Here is an 18,476-nt window from a genome sequence, read left to right as displayed (position 1 = left end):
ATGGGCAAAAGACCTGAATAGACATTTCTCCAAGGAAGATGTACAGATGGCTAACAAGCACATGAAAAAATGCACATCTTAATGATTAAAGAAATGCAAATCAAAACTACCACGAGATACCACCTCACAACAGGCAGAATGGCCATCACTAATAAGTCCACAAATAGCAAATGCTGGAGGAGTGTGGAGAAAAGGAACCCTCCTGCACTGTTGGTGGGAATGTAAGCTGATACAGCCACTATGGAGATCAGTATGGAGATATCTTAGAAATCTATACATAGAACTATCACATGACCCTGCAATCCCACTCTTAGGCATGTATCCAGCCAAAACTCTACTTAAAAAAGACACATGCACTCTCATGTTCATTGCAGCACTATTCACAATAGCCAAGACATGGAAACAACCAAATGTCCATGACAGATGATTGGATTAGGAAAATGTGGTATGTATACACAATGGAATACTACTCAGCCATAAAAAAGAACAAAATAATGCCATTTGCAGCAACATGGTTGGAACTAAACACTCTCATCCTGAGTGAAGTAAGTCAGAAAGAGAAAGACGATTACCATATGATATCACTTATGTCTGGAATCTAATATAAGGCACAAATGAACCTTTCCACAGAAAGGAAACTAATGGACTTGCAGAATAGACTTGGGTTTGCCAAGGGGGAGGGGAGGAGTGGGGTGGTTGGGTGCTTGGGGTTAATAGATACAAACTATTGCCTTTGGAATGGATTAACAATGAGATCCTGCTGTGTAGCACTGGGAACTATGTCTAGTCGCTTATGATGGAGCATGATAATGTGAGAAAACAGAATGTGTACATATATGTCTAACTGGGTCACAATGCTGCACAGTAGAAAAAAATTGTATTGGAAATAACTATTAAAAAATAATAATTACAAAAAAATTTACCCAGACAAGAAAAAAAAATAAATGTATATTCAGATCTTTTGTCCATTTTCAAATCAAACTGTTTGATTTCTTGCTATTGAGCTGTTTGAGCTTCTTATATATTTTGGATGAAGACCCCCTTATCAGATGCATGGTTTGTAAATATTTTTTGCAATTCACTTTTATGCAATTCAATTTGTCTATGTTTTCTTTCATTGACTGGGCTTTTAGGGTCATATATAAAAAATTATTGTCCAGATCAATATCAAGAAGCTTTTTCCCAGGAGCTTCCATCGTGGCATAGCAGAGTCAAATCTGACTAGGATCCATAAGGATGTGGGTTTGATCTCTGGACTCACTCAGTGGGTTAAGGATCTGGCATTGCTGTGAACTGTGGTATAGGTCACAGATGCAGCTTGGATCCTGCATTGCTGTGGCTGTGGCATAGGCCAGCAGCTGTAGCTCTGATTCAACCCCTAGCCTGGGAACTTCTATATGCTGTGGGCATGGCCCTAAAAAGCAAAAAAAAAAAAAAAAAAAAAAAAAAAAAAAAAAAAAAAAAGGTTTTTTCCCCTATTTTCTTCTAATAGTTTTATAATTTCAGGTCTTATATTAAGTCTCTAACTCGACTTGATTTTTTTATACATTATGAGATAAAAATCCAAATGCATTCTTCTGCATGTGGATATCCAGCTTTCCTAGCACCGTTTGTTAAAGAGACTATCTCTTCCTCATCATGTGTTCTTGGCAGAAAATGTATGGATTTATTTCTGAAGTTCTTTATTCTGTTTCAGTGGTCTATATGCTTGTTTTTATGCCAGCAAATACTGTTTTTATCACTATAGCTTTGTAGTATATTTTTAAATTAGGTAGTGTGATGCCATTGGCTTTGTTCTTTCTGCACAAGATGCTTTGACTATTTAGGGTCTTTTTTGGTTCCATATGAATTATAGTATTGTTTTCTTTCTATTATTATGAAAAATGCCATTGGAATTTTGATAGAGATTACACTGAATCTCTATTATCATTTAGATAATATGGACATTTGCATAATACTAATTTTTTCAGTTCATGAACATGGGATATCTTGCCCTTTATTTGTGTCTTCTTCAATTATTTTCAACAATTTATTTTTAATTTTATGGCAGCACCTGAAGCATGTAGAAGTTCCTGGGTCAGGAACTAAATCCAGACCACAGCTGTGACCTACACCACAGCTGCATTAACGCCAGGATAGGAATTGAACATGCACCTCCACAGTGACCTAAGCATCTGTAGTCAGATTCTTAACCCACTGCACCACAGAGGGAACTCCCATCAGTGTATAGACTTTTATCATCCTTGGTTAAATTTATTACTAAATATTTTTCAAACTATTGTAAGTGGGATTGTTTTCTTAATTTCTTTTTTGGACAACCTGTTGTTAGTGTGTAAAAATCCTACTGATTTTTTGATGTTAATTTGTATCCTACAACTTTACTAACAATTTAAAATTTTGCAAGATTTTGAAAATCTGACTTTGTGAATTTTTAATAATTTTTGTTTAAGAAAAACCTTAATTCACTTCCGTTTTTCTGATATGCCTAACACATGGTACATCACTCAAAGATTACTGATAATTATTTCACAGCTGTTGTTTCCTTACAATGAGATGTATTTTACCTACATCTGAAGTTTTTTAACTAATTTAAAGCACTTTAACAGCACATATACCAAAACTGTAAAAGTACAAATATTAGCATCCTGTGCAAGGATTATATGCAAATTTTTGAAGCATTTCATATTTTTAAAAAATTTTAGGTACTAGGGTATTCATACATTACCGCCATATGTATCTTAGTATTTAATTTCTTATATACCATGAGTGCTCTACACTTTCTGGGCTGAAAATCATTTTTTTCTGATAGGAGAATCCAAGCCAGTAATTCAGTGGCTCTGCTATCCAAAGAGCAACTATCCCACCTCTACAAGATTCCTTTATTTCTTAGCAATTCTTCTGCCAAACCAAACTTATTCAAAGTCATTTTAATTTTCTTTAGTATTTTTTACAATAAGTTGTTCTTCTCTTTAAAATTCCTTAAATTATACTTTCCTGCTCTCTATGTATTCATTTATTCAATTATTATTTTCTGAGTACACTATAGGGCAGACATGTTTCCAGTGTTTTGTATACGCCCTTTTATGATCTGACGACTATATTCAAACTTCCCCAGTGTTTAATTTCTCTTTTTATTCTATCTATAGAATATCTACCTATATATTCTATCTATATTTTCCACCCCAATTTTTAGCCTCTTTAACTTTTCCATATATGCATTTTTTAAGCTTTCCCAAATTCTTTGGGAATGAAAAAGGATGAATAATTACATAAACAGGTATTAAAACTTCCTTTTAAAATAAGAACTCTAAAATGTTTAATATGTAGCAACTACAATGTCAGAATTTTACTTTTAAGAGTGGCTCCCTACCAACTTCAGGCTAATTTTACATTTCATTACTCTTTGACCTTAGGAACATTTCTTATTTTCTGCTGGTCATTTTGAAATAGAGATTTTCTACATTTCTTATATGTGTCTAACAATGTCCAGAATCTCTTCTTTGACAATTTGAAACTTTAAAATAACATGATCACTACTTGTAAAATGATTCTTCCCTTCTATTTCATAAAATAGTTCTTTATGTAGTCAAAATTAAGCTTACAATAGGAGTTTCTCTCTTGCTTTCCCCTACATTTTGTGAGGTAAATTGTCAGTAAATCAAAAACATAAAATGCCTGGCTTTCAATGAAATAAGTCCAACAAAAGGCTTTTATATTTCTCCACATAGTTATCTTTGATACTCTGCATTACTTACTTTATATAGATCCAGATTCCACATGTTAAGACTTTTTCTCTGCCTGGAGGACCTCTTTTAACATTTCTTACAGTGGAGGTCTCTTTCAGATAAATATTTGAGCTTTTGTATATATGAAAGTGTCTTTTTTTCTTGAGGTAGAGTTGACAGGCATTATATTAGTTTTAGGTGTACAACATAATGATTCAATATTTGTATATATTGCAAAATGATCACCGTAATGTCAAGTTCACATGCATCACTACACAGATTTTTTTCTTGCAATGAGAACTTTAAGATTTACTTTCTTAGCAACTTTTAAATATTCATTACAGAATTATTAATTATAGCTATCATGCTCTCCATTACATACCCGTGACTTATTTTATAAATGGAAGATTTTAGAAGAGCTCTTCACTTCATTTTGAATTTTGAAAGATATTTAAACCTGTAATAGAATTATAGGTTGACGATTGTTTTCTTTCTGTAATTTAAAGATGTTATACTTCTCTCTTCTGACTTGCATCATTCCCAACAAGAAATGCACTGTCATTTCAAACTTCATCCCTTTTAACATCATGCATAATTTTCCTTGATTTAAGAACTTTTTTCTCTTTTTTACCGTTTTAATCAATCTGATTACAATACGCCTTGCAGCATGGGTTTGTTGAGCTCTGTAAATGTGGTCTTAGTTCTCACTGAAGTTCAGAAATTTTCAGCCGTTATTTTCTAAAACAATCTTTATGCCCCCTCATTCTCTTTTGCTTCAAAGTTTCCAATTACACATTTAAATCACTTCAAATTGTCCCCCAGTTCACTGATACTTTATCCACTTCTTTTTTTTTCTCTTTCTCACTGCATTTCATTTGAGATAGTTTCTATTACTATCTTGTGGTTAACTAAATCTTTTTGTCAAAGTTACCTCATCTGCTATTAATCGCAATGTACTTTTTCATATGTTATATAAGCCATCTCTAGAACTTTAATTTGTTTTTTTTTTTTTTTTTTTTTTTTTTTTTTTTTTTTTTTTTTTTTTTTTTTTTTTTTTTTTTTCATATGTTATATAAGCCATCTCTAGAACTTTAATTTGTGCCTTTTTATTTGTGCCATGTCTCTACTTAATACGCTCAATCTTTCTTCTACCTTCTTGAACATATAAAATATAATTATAATAACTATTTAATAGACTTGCCTACTAATTTTACCATCTATATAATTTCTGGGCTTCTTTATATTGATTTGTCTTTTTTCGTAATCTGGGTTATACTTTTCAGCTCTTTTGTGTACCTAATAATTTTTTTTTTAATGGCCACACACACAACCTATAGAAGTTCCCTGCCCAGGAATTGAATCTGAGCCGCAGCTGCAGCAACCCAGGATCCTTTAACTCACTGCACCAAGTGAGGGATTGAACTCTCACCTGAGCTATGGTAGTCAGATTCTTAACCCATTTTGCCCGATGGGAAATCCCCCAGTAATTTTTTTTTTACTGAATGCTATATTCCAAATTTTACCTTGTTGGGTTCTGGATATTTTTTAATTCCTATAAAACATTCTTGAGCATTGTTCTGGGATGCATAAGTTCAGTAAGGCAAATATATATGTATAAAAGATGAAACTAATGGATAAAAAAAAAACTGCTATGCACAAATGGCATTAAAGTGCTTGAGGAAATTTTTTAAACTAATAACAAATTAGTAAAATTAATCATTTAATTTAGCAAGAAGTATGGATCATTGGTAAAGCAAATCTTTAATACAAGCTATTATATTTCTTTTTTGTGTGTGACTTTTTGTCTTTTCCAGGGCCACACCCACGGCATATGGATGTTCCCAGGCTAGGATCTAATCAGAGCTGTAACCTCTGGCCTACACCAGAACCACAGCAGTGCCAGATCCGAGCTGCGTCTGCACCCACACCACAGCTCACAACAATACCGGATCCTTAACCCACTGAGCGAGGCCAGGGATTGAACCCACAACCTCATGGTTCCTAGTCAGATTTGTTAACCACTGAGCCACGACGGGAACTTCTTTTTTTTTTTTTTTTTTTTGGCTTTTAAAACTATTATATTTCTTGATACCAATAACAACAAGCTAAACAATGAAAATACTTAAAAGACAACATTTTGAAAGCATTAGAAAAATTCAAATACTGAAAACAAATCTAAGAGATAAGTAAGATGTCTACACAAAAGTTATAAAATTGCAAATAGCATTTAAAGGCCTAATTTAAAGAAAACCTAAATTTACTCTCAGATAATAGTGGCATATTCATAAAATGAATATAAATATTTAAAGAAGTATATATGAGATCCTCAAAGAGATGATAAAATCTATTTTTTAAAATGCAATTACAAACATAGCTGTGAACCAAATTATTTTTTGTTCTTATGCCATAAATACATGAAATAATTTCAAAAATAATAATATGGCTTATAATAATGAGGCATATATATCACAGGTAATTTTGTAAACCCTAAATTCTTGATAATAAATATAAATAATAATTTTGGTATTTATATGTTACCTTATAATCAGCAGGCCCAGGAGTAGTAAACATTTTTTTCTGAACTAGGAAGAGAGTCCGAGGAACGAAGAACCAAATGCACTTTTCTTTTGTTTCTTCAAGCAAGTATTTCTCAAGTTGTCAATTAAAGTATTGTTTAGGATGTTATAAAACCCAGGACCTAAAATTATGAAGAATGTCATATGTAAGAATAAAACATGTTTTTAATTTTTTTAACTGAGTAAATTTATTTTTATTTTATTTTATTTATTGAATGAAAGAGTCTTGAAATTCCACAGTGCTTTACAATTTTCAAGTTTCACACATGATTTCAAATAATCCATAATTATCCTTTTTCTTTTTCTCCCCCCTCTATTGCCCCCCAACCTTATCTCTCCCCACTGATAATCACTGATTCTCTTTATCTGTAAGTATGCTTCTTTTTGTTTTATTCATTATTTTGCTATATTTTTTACATTCCACAGATAAGTGTTATCATACAGTATTTGTCCTTCTCTGACTTATTTCACATAGTGTAATGCCCTTAAAATCCATCCATGTTGCTGCAAATGGCAAAATTTCATTCTTTTTTACAGCTGAGTAGTATTCTATTGCATGTGTGTGTGTGTGTATAATACTCAATAATAAAAATAAAACATAAATGCAACAATGTGAATAAACCTCAAAAAAGAAAAGTTAAATGAAAGATGACAGACACAAAATTCTAAATAATGTGTGATTCCATTTATAAAATTCCAGAAAATGCAAAATTACAGAAACACTATCAGTTACATAGGGCCAAGAATGGGGATAGAGATTAACTGAAAAGGTGCATGAGAGAATTCTTTAAGAATGATGGAAGTGTTCTAAAACTTGACTGTAGTGGTAATTACCTGACTATATACATTTAGCAACACTTGTCAAACCATACATCTAAAATGAATTATTTTATAATGTAAATTATTTTATTGTGTAAATTATACTGGATGGAAGGAAGGAAGAAAGGAAGGAAGGAGGAATTAAAGTCTCTTCCAAAAATCTGTTGTGCCAACTCTTGGAAAACCTAAATGCTGATACATTTTATTTCTGTCATCTTCCAACATTCCTCCACTGGTAATGTTTAGGAAAAATATAAATAGAAAGCATAATGAAAACTATTTGGGCCTCCATTTAAGGGACTTAAAAGACAAATATCTCAGATCTGTCTCCCTTCTGGCATGAATAGACAACATAACACATGACAGGTGAGCTTAAATACTTAAATATATGGACCTCAATGTGTGTACATCTAAAGCACTACCTAGTTATGGCTCTGATTTGAAAAGCCACCCTGATAATTATAATTCATTCACATTGGAGGTTTTTTATATTCATTTTCCTGTTACTAAATGTGTAAATGCCCAGAACCCCAGAGTTAGACAGTCTAGGGATACCTTCTAACAGTAACCTATGACAGCTCTGAGCCATAAATTAGGTGGCCAAATCTGTTCTATGACTGGTTTATGGGTCCAAGTCATTACTTTAATAGCTACGAGGAGGAAAAAAAAAAAAAAAAAAAAGTTCCACGAAGGCCATTCTCACTAATCCTTTTATTTTGTCTTTTTTTTTTTTTAAGGGCCACACCCATGGCATATGGAGGTTCCCAGGCTAGGGATCTAATCAGAGCTGTAGCCACTGGCCTATGCCACAGCCACAGCAATGCCAGATCCTTAACCCACTGAGCAAGGCCAGGGATCAAACCTGTGTACTCATGGATTCTAGTCAGATTCATTTCCACTGAGCCACGACGGGAACTCCAATTCTCACTAATTCTTAAAATATGTAATATCGAGTTCCTGTCATGGTGCAGCGGAAACGAATCTGACTAGGAACCATGAGGTCGCGAGTTCAATCCCTGGCCTCACTCACTGGGTTAAGGATCCGGTGTTGCTGTAAGCTGTGGTATAGGTCACAGACCCGCTTGGATCTGGCATTGCTGTGGCTGTGGCACAGGCCAGTGGCTACAGCTCCAATTAGACCCCTAGCCTGGGAACCTCCATATACAGTGGGTGCAGCCCACAAAAGACAAAATATATATATATACATATATATATATATATGTAATATCAAGATAAGATTTTAGAGGCCATCATAATTGAGCTTTACCCTTTAAAAATAACATAACCTTTGTGGAGTTTATAATATTCTATTCGTAATATATTAGACCATCAAATTGAAAACAAGCCCCAAACTTACAGCAGTTGGGTCACTCAATAAATTCATATTTGGAAATAATTTGTATTTCAGATTCATGATAAACACTACTGAGCTAGCCTTATCTGGAGCAGTACCTGGTACCTATACAAGACCTCTCCAGAATGGCAGTCTTAGATTGGTCATACTTCCATATAGAGGCTCAGGCCTCCAAGATCAAATGTTTCTATAGACACGTGTAGGCCATTAAGCTTACAACTTTGCCTGAGAAGTGCTATAATATCATTTCCACTGCATGCCATTGATCAAGAAAGCCACCAGAGAAGCCAAGATTAAAGGGAGAGAAAAATAAGACTCAACCTCTCAATAGCATAAGTAGTAAATAATTTTCTATCAGGGATATAGTATTTCCATAAAAAATTACCATGTCACAATTATTGGAAATAATCTAAATGTCCATTGACAGATACATGGATTAAGATGCGGTATGTATTATACAATGCAATACTACTCAGCCATAAAAAAGAATGAAACAATACCATTTATAGAAATATGGGTACAAATAGAGATTATCATGTTAAATTAAATAAATCAGAATTATAAAAAGACAAATACCATATGATATCACTTCTATGTGGAAACTAAAATATGGCACAAATGAGCTTATCTACAAAACAGAAAGACTCACAGAAACAGAGAATAGACTTGTGGTTGCCAAGGAGGAAGAGGGAAGGAGTGGGACGGACCAAGAGTTTGGGGTTAATACATGCAAACTATTACAATAAGTAATAAGGTCCTACCATATAGCACAGGGAACTGTATCCAATCTCCTGGGATAGACAATGATGGTAAATATTATTTTAAAAAATAATGGATATATATGTATATGTATGACTGGGTCACTTTACAGAAGAAATTATTACAACATTGTAAATCAACTATACTTCAATTAAAAAATATTCTATTCATGTCTCATGAGGAAAAAAAAAAAAAAAACTTCTAACAACAGTTTGAGATCAGGCAACAGGCCAAAAGCTGAAAAAAATCAAGACTGAGAAATGGCTTTGAGAAGACAATTGGTAATGGCTTAGAGAGAGTGATTTTTAAAATGGTAGAGTTTGGAGAAAAGATAATTTATGTTACATAATGGCAGAAATTCTAGCAAAATATAATATTTGGGACAATGAAGAAAATACTTAACAAATTAATGGATTCTAGCTAAAGAAATTCCTAGGTGGAATATAACTGAATAGCAAAAATGCCAAGTAGCTGCTTTTAGCCGCATATAAGAAGATGTGGATAGAAAAAGATGATGGAAAACTTCTCAGTTTTCAAGCAGAATTTATAGGAAATAAAAAGGAAGTGAGATTTTGTTTGAAAATAAAGCTGTTTTTCATCCCCAATATCTCCACACAGCAAAAAGCTCTCAAAGCAAGGAATGCCCTGAGACAAATCCAGGGTTTAGCTGTAAGACCCTTTGTTAAGACTTCAAAAAGATGTAAGAATGTACCTCATAGAACCTCTCAGGTAATAAAAGAATCTCTAAGAATTTTAAGGTCATATGTCATACACCCTCTAGGCTAAAAGAATAGTGCTCCTAAGAATCTAAGAGTATTGAAACTCAGCAAAACCAAGGGTGACCCAAAGCAGACAAAGGTTTTTCTAAGAAGTATATGTGAGAATGGCTTTTGTCCAATGCATTTGATTATAAATTAATACAATAAAAACCTACAAAGTTTTTATAAGGACTTGAACCAACTAGGAATGAAAGGGACAACACCAAAACAAAATGAAAAGTGGCTCATATACCCCTGATCTCCTATAGGGAGGAAGCAGGCCCAGAAAGTCCCAGATGAAAACACTATTTCTTGCAGAAGAGGAATCAAAGGATGAAACCAAGAGCTCAAAAGGTAAAACAAAGGACTATGGAAAATCTTATTCCCAGGGAGCCCAACCGAACCCTAACCAAGGAAATGACAACATGTATGTACCTCATCAGATTTCAGAATTGCTATGGGACATAACTATTATTATAAGCAAGCAGTACCCCATGGAGCCTTCCTAGGACAGATTCCTTCACCGCAACCCCCCAATGTTCTCTGCTGTCTCTCATCTGAAGAAAACTTTAGCTTCCCATGCCTTCCCCAAATGCCAAAGAACAAATTTAATCAGAGAAGTGAGAAAATGCAGAAAAAAAGGAAAACAGTCAAGCAAGACAAAATAATAACACTTTAGCCATTACACAAAGTCAAGGACCTTTAGTTCCTCCTCAAAGGCTATAGATAATATTCTGAATCATGTCCTTTGAGCTGTTTTGCAGGTACTGAAACTCCCAACAACCCAAAGTTAATTGTATGCTGTCCACAAACAGTCTGGAACCCAGACTGGTTGGAACCAGAAGGTTGATGAGGTGGACTTCCAGTTACCTGACTACCAACCAATCAGAAGAATGTCCACAAACTGATCACATACCCCACAACCCCCTCCCTCACCCTGGCTTTAAAAACCTTTCCCGGAGTTCCTGTCGCCGTGGCACAGTGGTTAATAAATCCGACTAGAAGCCATTAGGTTGCGGGGTTTGATCCTTGGCCTTGCTGCCCAGTGGGTTAAGGTTCTGGCATCGCCATGAGCTGTGGTATAGGTCGCAGATGCAGCTTGGATCCTGCAATGCTGTGGCTCTAGTACAGGCCAGCGGCTACAGCTCCAATTAGACCCCCTAGCCTGGGAACCTCCATATGCCACGAGAGCGGCCCAAGAAATGGCAAAAAGACAAAAAAAAAAATAAAATAAATAAAAACCTTTCCCTAAAAAAAAACCAAACACATCTTGTGACCATGTTGTAATAATGATTTAGACCAGTCTTTTACAGAGACATCTTTAAAACAACTTGGGAAATAAGGTATTAGATGGTATTAAGGAATTTGTTAATTTTGTAGGAGTCATAATAGCATAGTGATTATGTAACATATTCGTTAACATTTAAAATTACATATTGGGAGTTCCCGTTGTGGCGCAGTGGTTAACGAATCCGACTAGGAACCATGAGGTTGCGGGTTCGGTCCCTGCTCTTGCTCAGTGGGTTAACGATCCGGCGTTGCCGTGAGCTGTGGTGTAGGTTGCAGACGCGGCTCGGATCCTGCGTTGCTGTGGCTCTGGCGTAGGCCGGTGGCTATAGCTCCGATTCAACCCCTAGCCTGGGAACCTCCATATGCCGCGGGAGCGGCCCAAGAAATAGCAACAACAACAACAACAACAACAAAAAGACAAAAGACAAAAAATAATAATAATAAATAAATAAATAAATAAATAAAAATACATATTGAAGTATTTGTGTCATGATAGTCAACACCATGTCTAACATTTTTCTTAAATGCTCCAACCCCATCCTTGCCCAAATCATTTGAGGCTACATGAAACAAGATTGGCATAGTGTTGATTATTGTTGAAGCTGGGTGGTGGGTCTGTGAAGACTGTTAGCTAACTCTTCCTTCTTTGTGTGTGCTTGACAAGTTCCATAATAAAATAATGAAAAATACACAATTTTAGAGTGGAAAAAAAAAATTTCCCTGAAAGCCATTGGAGAGTTTGGGCCTTTTGAGCACTAGTTACCTGGACTCCTTGCTTGGTATCAGTAGATTTGTTTCACTGCGCAAGGGCAAGTGGACCCAAGTTTAGTTTGGTAACACTATGGGCTTCCGGTTTTCCCTCTTTTTTTGAATAGGAGTGTCTAGTGTGATTATCCTCTCTACCACCACTACGTGTGGAATACATGGGGCAGATGATTTATATCTGTAGCACACAGCTCTTCTGACACAGAAGAGAAATACACAAGATGATCTGAAGTACCACACCTAAGAATCCCCACCCGTACCTATACCTGACTTAGGTAACAAGATCCTGGATGTCAAGATTATACCACAATTGCTTGAGACTTTGGAGGTCTTGAGAAAACATGGAGGAAAAATGTAAATATTTTGTAACCAGAGAATAATCTATAGTAGATAAAGATGGCCGCAAATTCTTTGCTGCCCTATCACTGAGAGATGAAGTTTCATGTCCTTCTGTCCAACATGTGCTCCCCTGAGTAACGTGATTGACTAGCAGAATGTGGCAGAAGTGACGTCCTGGGATTCCTGAGGGTAGGTCATAAGAAGCCTTGAAGCATTCTGCCAGGTCTCATGGAGCCCTGAGTTACCATGTTAAAGGGGCAACCACCCTGGGGCAGCAATGCTGAAGCTATGCCTGCACTCTAAATGACAGTCCCATCTGAACTCTGCCTTTCAGCCATCCCACAAATAATGAGATATGATAGAAAAAGTCTGTTTTCCTAAGCCACTGAGTTTGTTATGCAGCAACAGGCAACCTATGTGTTAGTAATTACATTTTATTTTTGTCTTATATTCTTAAATATACATAGAATACCCATTGTATGCTAGAATACTCACTGTATACTAGAATACCAGAACACATGATTGGACAGCCCCAAAATAAAATTTCAACAAAACCGAAAATCCTAAGTTATATTACTGGTAGTGATCATAGAGTTAATATGTTACATATCTTCATCCACCAAAGGAAAATCGGGAAATTTATTGAATAAAGGAAAATGATAGAAAAGTACAGCTAAGAGATGTGACAAAATTTCACAAAAATTGTGCATTTTTTTTCTCTTTGTTTAGTGTATCATCAATGCGTTAAAAAACGTTGACTTAAAATGACACCACCACCCATAGAACAAAAAGTACATTGTACTTTTGATGCAACCATTTTCTTAAAAATATTAAGTCACAGAAAGCTAAAGCGTAGATACGTATGAATTAATTCCTAACCTGGCGTTTTCTCTGTCTTAGAGTCTTGTGTGAATCGAGCAGCACTTTGACCAAATGGAGTATTTTTCAGTCCTATTGTTTTCTTCAAGGGCTTGAAAGCAGTTCGAGATTCAGTATATGTGCCAGGAGCTGGGGTGATTGATTTCACAGGTACAAACCTCTAGCGAAGAATGGGAATATGCTAATGAGAAACCATGGCACGTTCTGATATTTTGTGAGTTAAAAGCTGCCTTTTTGGTACTAAAACTTCTGGAGTTTAATTTATTTCTTAATGGGGTGAAGAAAATGCAGATGAATTGAGATATCTATCAAAATATGCAATATATACTTTTACTAAAATCATCTATATATTAATACAGTAATGCAATTATGTACTAAGCCAGACAGACTTTTTGAAAGAAATTGATATGATATTCTAGATCATAGTGTGTACACAATCTTTTTTTTTTTTTTTAGGGCCACACCTGTGGCATGTGGAAGTTCCCAGGCAAGAGGTCAAATCAGAGCTGCAGCTGCCGACCTACACCACAGCCATATCAACATGAGATCTGAGCCAAGTCTTCAACCTACACCACAGCTCACGGCAACACCCAATCCTTAACCCACTGAGTGAGGCCAGGGATCGAACCGAATTCTCATGTGGACTAGTCAGATTCTTAACCCACTAAGTCACAACGAGAATTCCTGGACAATCTTCACATTTGAAATATTCTGCAAGTTAAGATAATAAATAAAAACTATATGACTTCTTTTATGTAAGAAAACTGTACAAATCAACAGTTTCTCAACATATATATTCAATTAAGTTAATAATATCATTAGATACCTTAAGAAAAAAATCTTAAAGTGGTATATAAACCTACTTTAACCTATAATATTAAACTTATTATATTATAAACATGTTTATTTGTTATAAACTTATCACATTTAACTTATTAATATTAAATATATATCTATATGTAAACTATGAAATATAATTAAATATAGCATTGTATAATCTATTTTTAAAACTTTTATTTAGAATTCATTTCGAATTTGGAATTCTATGAATAATTTATGAATAGAAATAATACGAAAATACCTGTGCAACATTTACCCAGATTTATCTACTGTTAACATGGTATGCCATTCCCTTTTTTCATTCGCCCACTCTGTTTCTGTCTTTTTCTCTATGTGTTCATTCCTCCTCTCTCTGTGTCTCTCTCCCTACAGACACACACACAAGCATGCATATATGTATATATATAAAACCATTTAGTGGAAAGTTACATATGTCATGGCCTTTTACCCCTAAATATTTAGTGTGTATTTACTAAAAATAGGTATATTTTCTTACATTTCCACAGTGTAGATAACAACTTTAGTAAATATATCAATGATATGAGTTTTATCTAATCTACCATTCAGACTCCAAATCTGTCAGTTAATTTAATTATACCTCTATTGCATTGTTCCCCTCCAGTACATAATCTATTCTAAGCTCAGATATTGCTTTTAGCCTCCTTTCATGTAGGAACATTTCCAATGCCTTCCTAAATACTGTATTATTATTTAAATGCTGAGTACAATTTTTTTTAATGGTAATAGCCAAACTTGACTGCATATAAAATTACTCAAGGAGTTAAAAAAAAAAAAAATACTGAAGGCAGGGTCCTACTCTGGACTACCTGTATCAATCTCTAGGAGAGAGGGAAGAAAGCACCTGGGTAACAGAATATATTAAAATTCCCCAGGTGTTTCTAACATGCAGCAAGGTTTGAGAACCATTGCTATAAAGGAAATCTTATGTTTTAAAAATTAACAGTTGAAGATAAGAAAGTTCAATGCATTTAGATAAAATAGTAGACAACTCCTTAAGTCAATGACTAAAATAAGTATCCCAGAAACATAATATGCCTTTATTCCTATAAACCAAAAATCACGTGCTCTAAGTGCACCATGTTCATTGTATTATTGCTTTTTTATCACAATCATTAATATATCTGTTCGTATTCAGCTAACCACTAACACTATCCCTAGAAAATAATCCTGTTGGTTTTAATTCCTCCTTATTTTTCACCTCAGAATCATTATTCGTTTCATCATCCCCTTAGCAAAATTGATAGCATATTCTTTTTCATTTCTGAAAATATATTTAAAATGTTATAATTGCTGCCAAGTGATGTCAAATTAGGACTATATGTCAGTTGAACAGAATTAGCATTAAAACTGAGAGTTCTAATTGTAAAAAAAAAAAATGCAATTTTTAAAAATCAAGGGCACATATATCATTTTGTGTAGTACTTTAAATACCATCAAGCTGCTCAAGCCAGAGACCTGGTATTCATTCTTGAATCTTCCTAGTCCCTCAACCACAATGCCTTACCTATTAAAAAGTCATGTTAATTATGTCTCCAAAATATGCCTGCAATCTATCTATTTGTCTCCAAAGAGGTTCCTCTTAACTACAATGAAACCAAAGTAGTCACCATTAGTCATCTGAAGGTTAACAAACTTCCCAAGTTAAATACCACAGCTACTTGATCTGGAGACTGCTGTACTATAAAGGTTTGCTATATTATAACTTTTTTGCCTTAGAAATATCTTAGATCCTTCAAGTCCCCTAAATATAGACTTTGGAGAATGTGAAATGATTACTGTGAATAGACTCTCACATCACTAATAAAGCTTCCAATGGCGCTTTCAGATATGACCTATGGCCAGGCTCCAGAGAGCCTTCAGAACTTCTCTGAAAGAAATGCATGTCCTCACAAATTACACATTAACACTTCATACGTTCATTAGCAAAGTATATTTTTAAACCCAGACTAAAATCTCTTATAAGTAAACTGAACTTTCACATATGCAAATTTGCTTATTAGAAAATGTTTAATAGATAATTTCAATTTGAACATTCATCTTTGCATCTTATTATTAATATTGTCATCTTATTTCATTTTTGGCAATATGACTTGGCCAGGCCATTTCTGTCCCTCAATTGCTTAAATACCACTTTTCTTTTTGTCATCTCCCAACACCTTTGGATTTGTTGCTAGCATCACATTATATCTATTATATTCTATATATGAAGTGACTGTAGAATATTACCTGGGATTGAGAAAGAAAAGCAGGTGATGTATCATTTACATTTGATGTCATACTTTCAGTCTTCTGAAATTGACTTTTAATGTCATATTTTCCAGGACCTGGTACTCCCTAAATTACAGAAAGAAAAAAAAATATAGATGCTCTCATTAAGAAAGCAACTATAGGAGTTCCCGTTGTGGCGCAGCAGAAACGAATCCGACTAGGAACCATGAGGTTGCAGGTTCGATCCCTGCCTCGCTCAGTGGGTTAAGGATCTGGCGTTGCCGTAAGCTGTGGTGTAGGTCGCAGACGCAGCGCAGATCCTGTGTTGCTGTGGCTGTGGCGTAGGCCAGCAGCTGTAGCTCCGATTGGATCGCTAGCCTGGGAACCTCCATATGCCACAGGTGCAGCCCTAAAAGGCAAAAAAAAAAAAAAAAAAAGGCATCTATAGCACCTAAGGGAACAGGTGGCTAAATATCTGAACCAAAGCTACAGGGCTTTTAAATGATATTACCAAAACACTTCATTAAAGAGCAAACCAAAACATACTTCATGAGAACAGGAAAAAAAAAAAAAAAAAAAGGAAATTTTCCTTAGCAAAGCCTCCCAGGAACCTGAAAACAGACTGCTTGAGACTTTGCTGCCCTCTACTGATAGAGCTCCAAAAAAAAAAATTACCTAGCTCTTCACATGATTAAATATTACATAAATAAAAGTAGTTTCTATATTTCTTCCATTTAAATTTTGACAACTAGCTCTTCTCTAAAAAATACTTGAATGTCTTTTCAAATTTTTTTTTTCCCACTGTACAGCAAGGGGGTCAGGTTATCCTTATATGTATACATTGCAATTACAGTTTTTCCCCCACCCTTTCTTTTTTCAAATTTATAGTAATCAGTACACTGCTTTTTTTCCAACAAATATGCTTCAGGATATATTTTATTTTAACTACAAATGTTAGAAGATGTAAGACATTAGTTTTTTTTGTTTGTTTGTTTGTTTTGTCTTTTTGCTATTTCTTTGGGCCGCTCCCGCGGCATATGGAGGTTTCCAGGCTAGGGGTCTAATCGGAGCTGTAGCCACTGGCCTACGCCAGAGCCACAGCAACGCAGGATCCGAGCCGCATCTGCAACCTACACCACAGCTCACGGCAACGCCGGATCGTTAACCCCCTGAGCAAGGGCAGGGATCAAACCCACAACCTCATGGTTCCTAGTCGGATTCGTTAACCACTGCGCCACGACGGGAACTCCAAGACATTAATCTTTAACTAGATACTTTACAATAGATAAAAATTAACTCAGAAAACATTGGGGTTGAGTTTTTATTTCTTGCTAATAAAGTTCATATCTATATCAAGCACTACTTATTCATCATCGAATATTTTAATTACCCTGATAGATACCTTTCATAGCACAAAAAAAGTTAAATTTAAATTTCTGTTTCATATCCATCTCCCTTACTTTTCTACAGTTGAAAAAATTATTCCTTGATTTATGAATTAAATACCTGGCTTATAACTTGGATGTATAATGAAATTCTATTAGCAAATCCTGTCCCCTACGTCATTATTATATGTCCATATCCAAACATGTCTCTCCACCTCCACAAATACTCTGATCCAAGCCACAATCTCTTACCTGGATTATTGCAAATTCTTCCTAATTGCCTCCCCTGCTTCCACCACTGCCCATCTTCAGTCTATTTCCAACATAGAAGCTAGTGATGGATCCAGGTAAGACCCTTCGTCACACTGCACCAAACCCCTTCTCAAATCCACCCAATGGCTTCCAATCTCTCTTCAAGCAAAACCCAAGATCTATAATACGAAATAAATTTCACCCCCAACACACTATTACCTCTTTAACCTCTCCTACTCCTCTCCCCTCTCTGTCAATAGGTCCAGGGCTCCCTCCTCCAGCTCAGTCAGGTCTCTCCTCAACATTACCTTCTCCATTAGTCATTTCTAGGCCACCCAACCTAAAATTTCACTGCCTCCCTCAAACAATGCCTGCCCCCTCTCCTACCTGTTTTTTAACCTTATCATTTTTTACTATTCAGAATACAATTTCATGCCATGTTTTTAGCTCTAAGAGGGCAGTTATTTTTTTTTTCTGTTTTGCTGTTGGCTGCTATATCTTTAGAG

General features: G+C 35.1%; 1 protein-coding gene across 1 annotated transcript in view; it reads right to left on the bottom strand.

Annotated features, from left to right (window-relative positions):
* The window catches only part of STPG2 (sperm tail PG-rich repeat containing 2), a 327,077-nt gene that overhangs the window by 198,369 nt on the left and 110,232 nt on the right, over positions 1 to 18,476 (bottom strand). The window contains 4 exon segments of the mRNA XM_021101745.1: positions 6,264 to 6,331; positions 6,334 to 6,423; positions 13,265 to 13,424; positions 16,352 to 16,459. Coding sequence (XP_020957404.1) covers positions 6,264 to 6,331; positions 6,334 to 6,423; positions 13,265 to 13,424; positions 16,352 to 16,459 — 426 coding nt within the window.

This window comes from Sus scrofa, chromosome 8 (genome assembly GCF_000003025.6).
Source record: "Sus scrofa isolate TJ Tabasco breed Duroc chromosome 8, Sscrofa11.1, whole genome shotgun sequence".
NCBI lineage: Eukaryota > Metazoa > Chordata > Mammalia > Artiodactyla > Suidae > Sus > Sus scrofa.
Note: the sequence above shows the minus strand (reverse complement) of the source record. Positions and strands in the feature narration are given on the sequence as shown.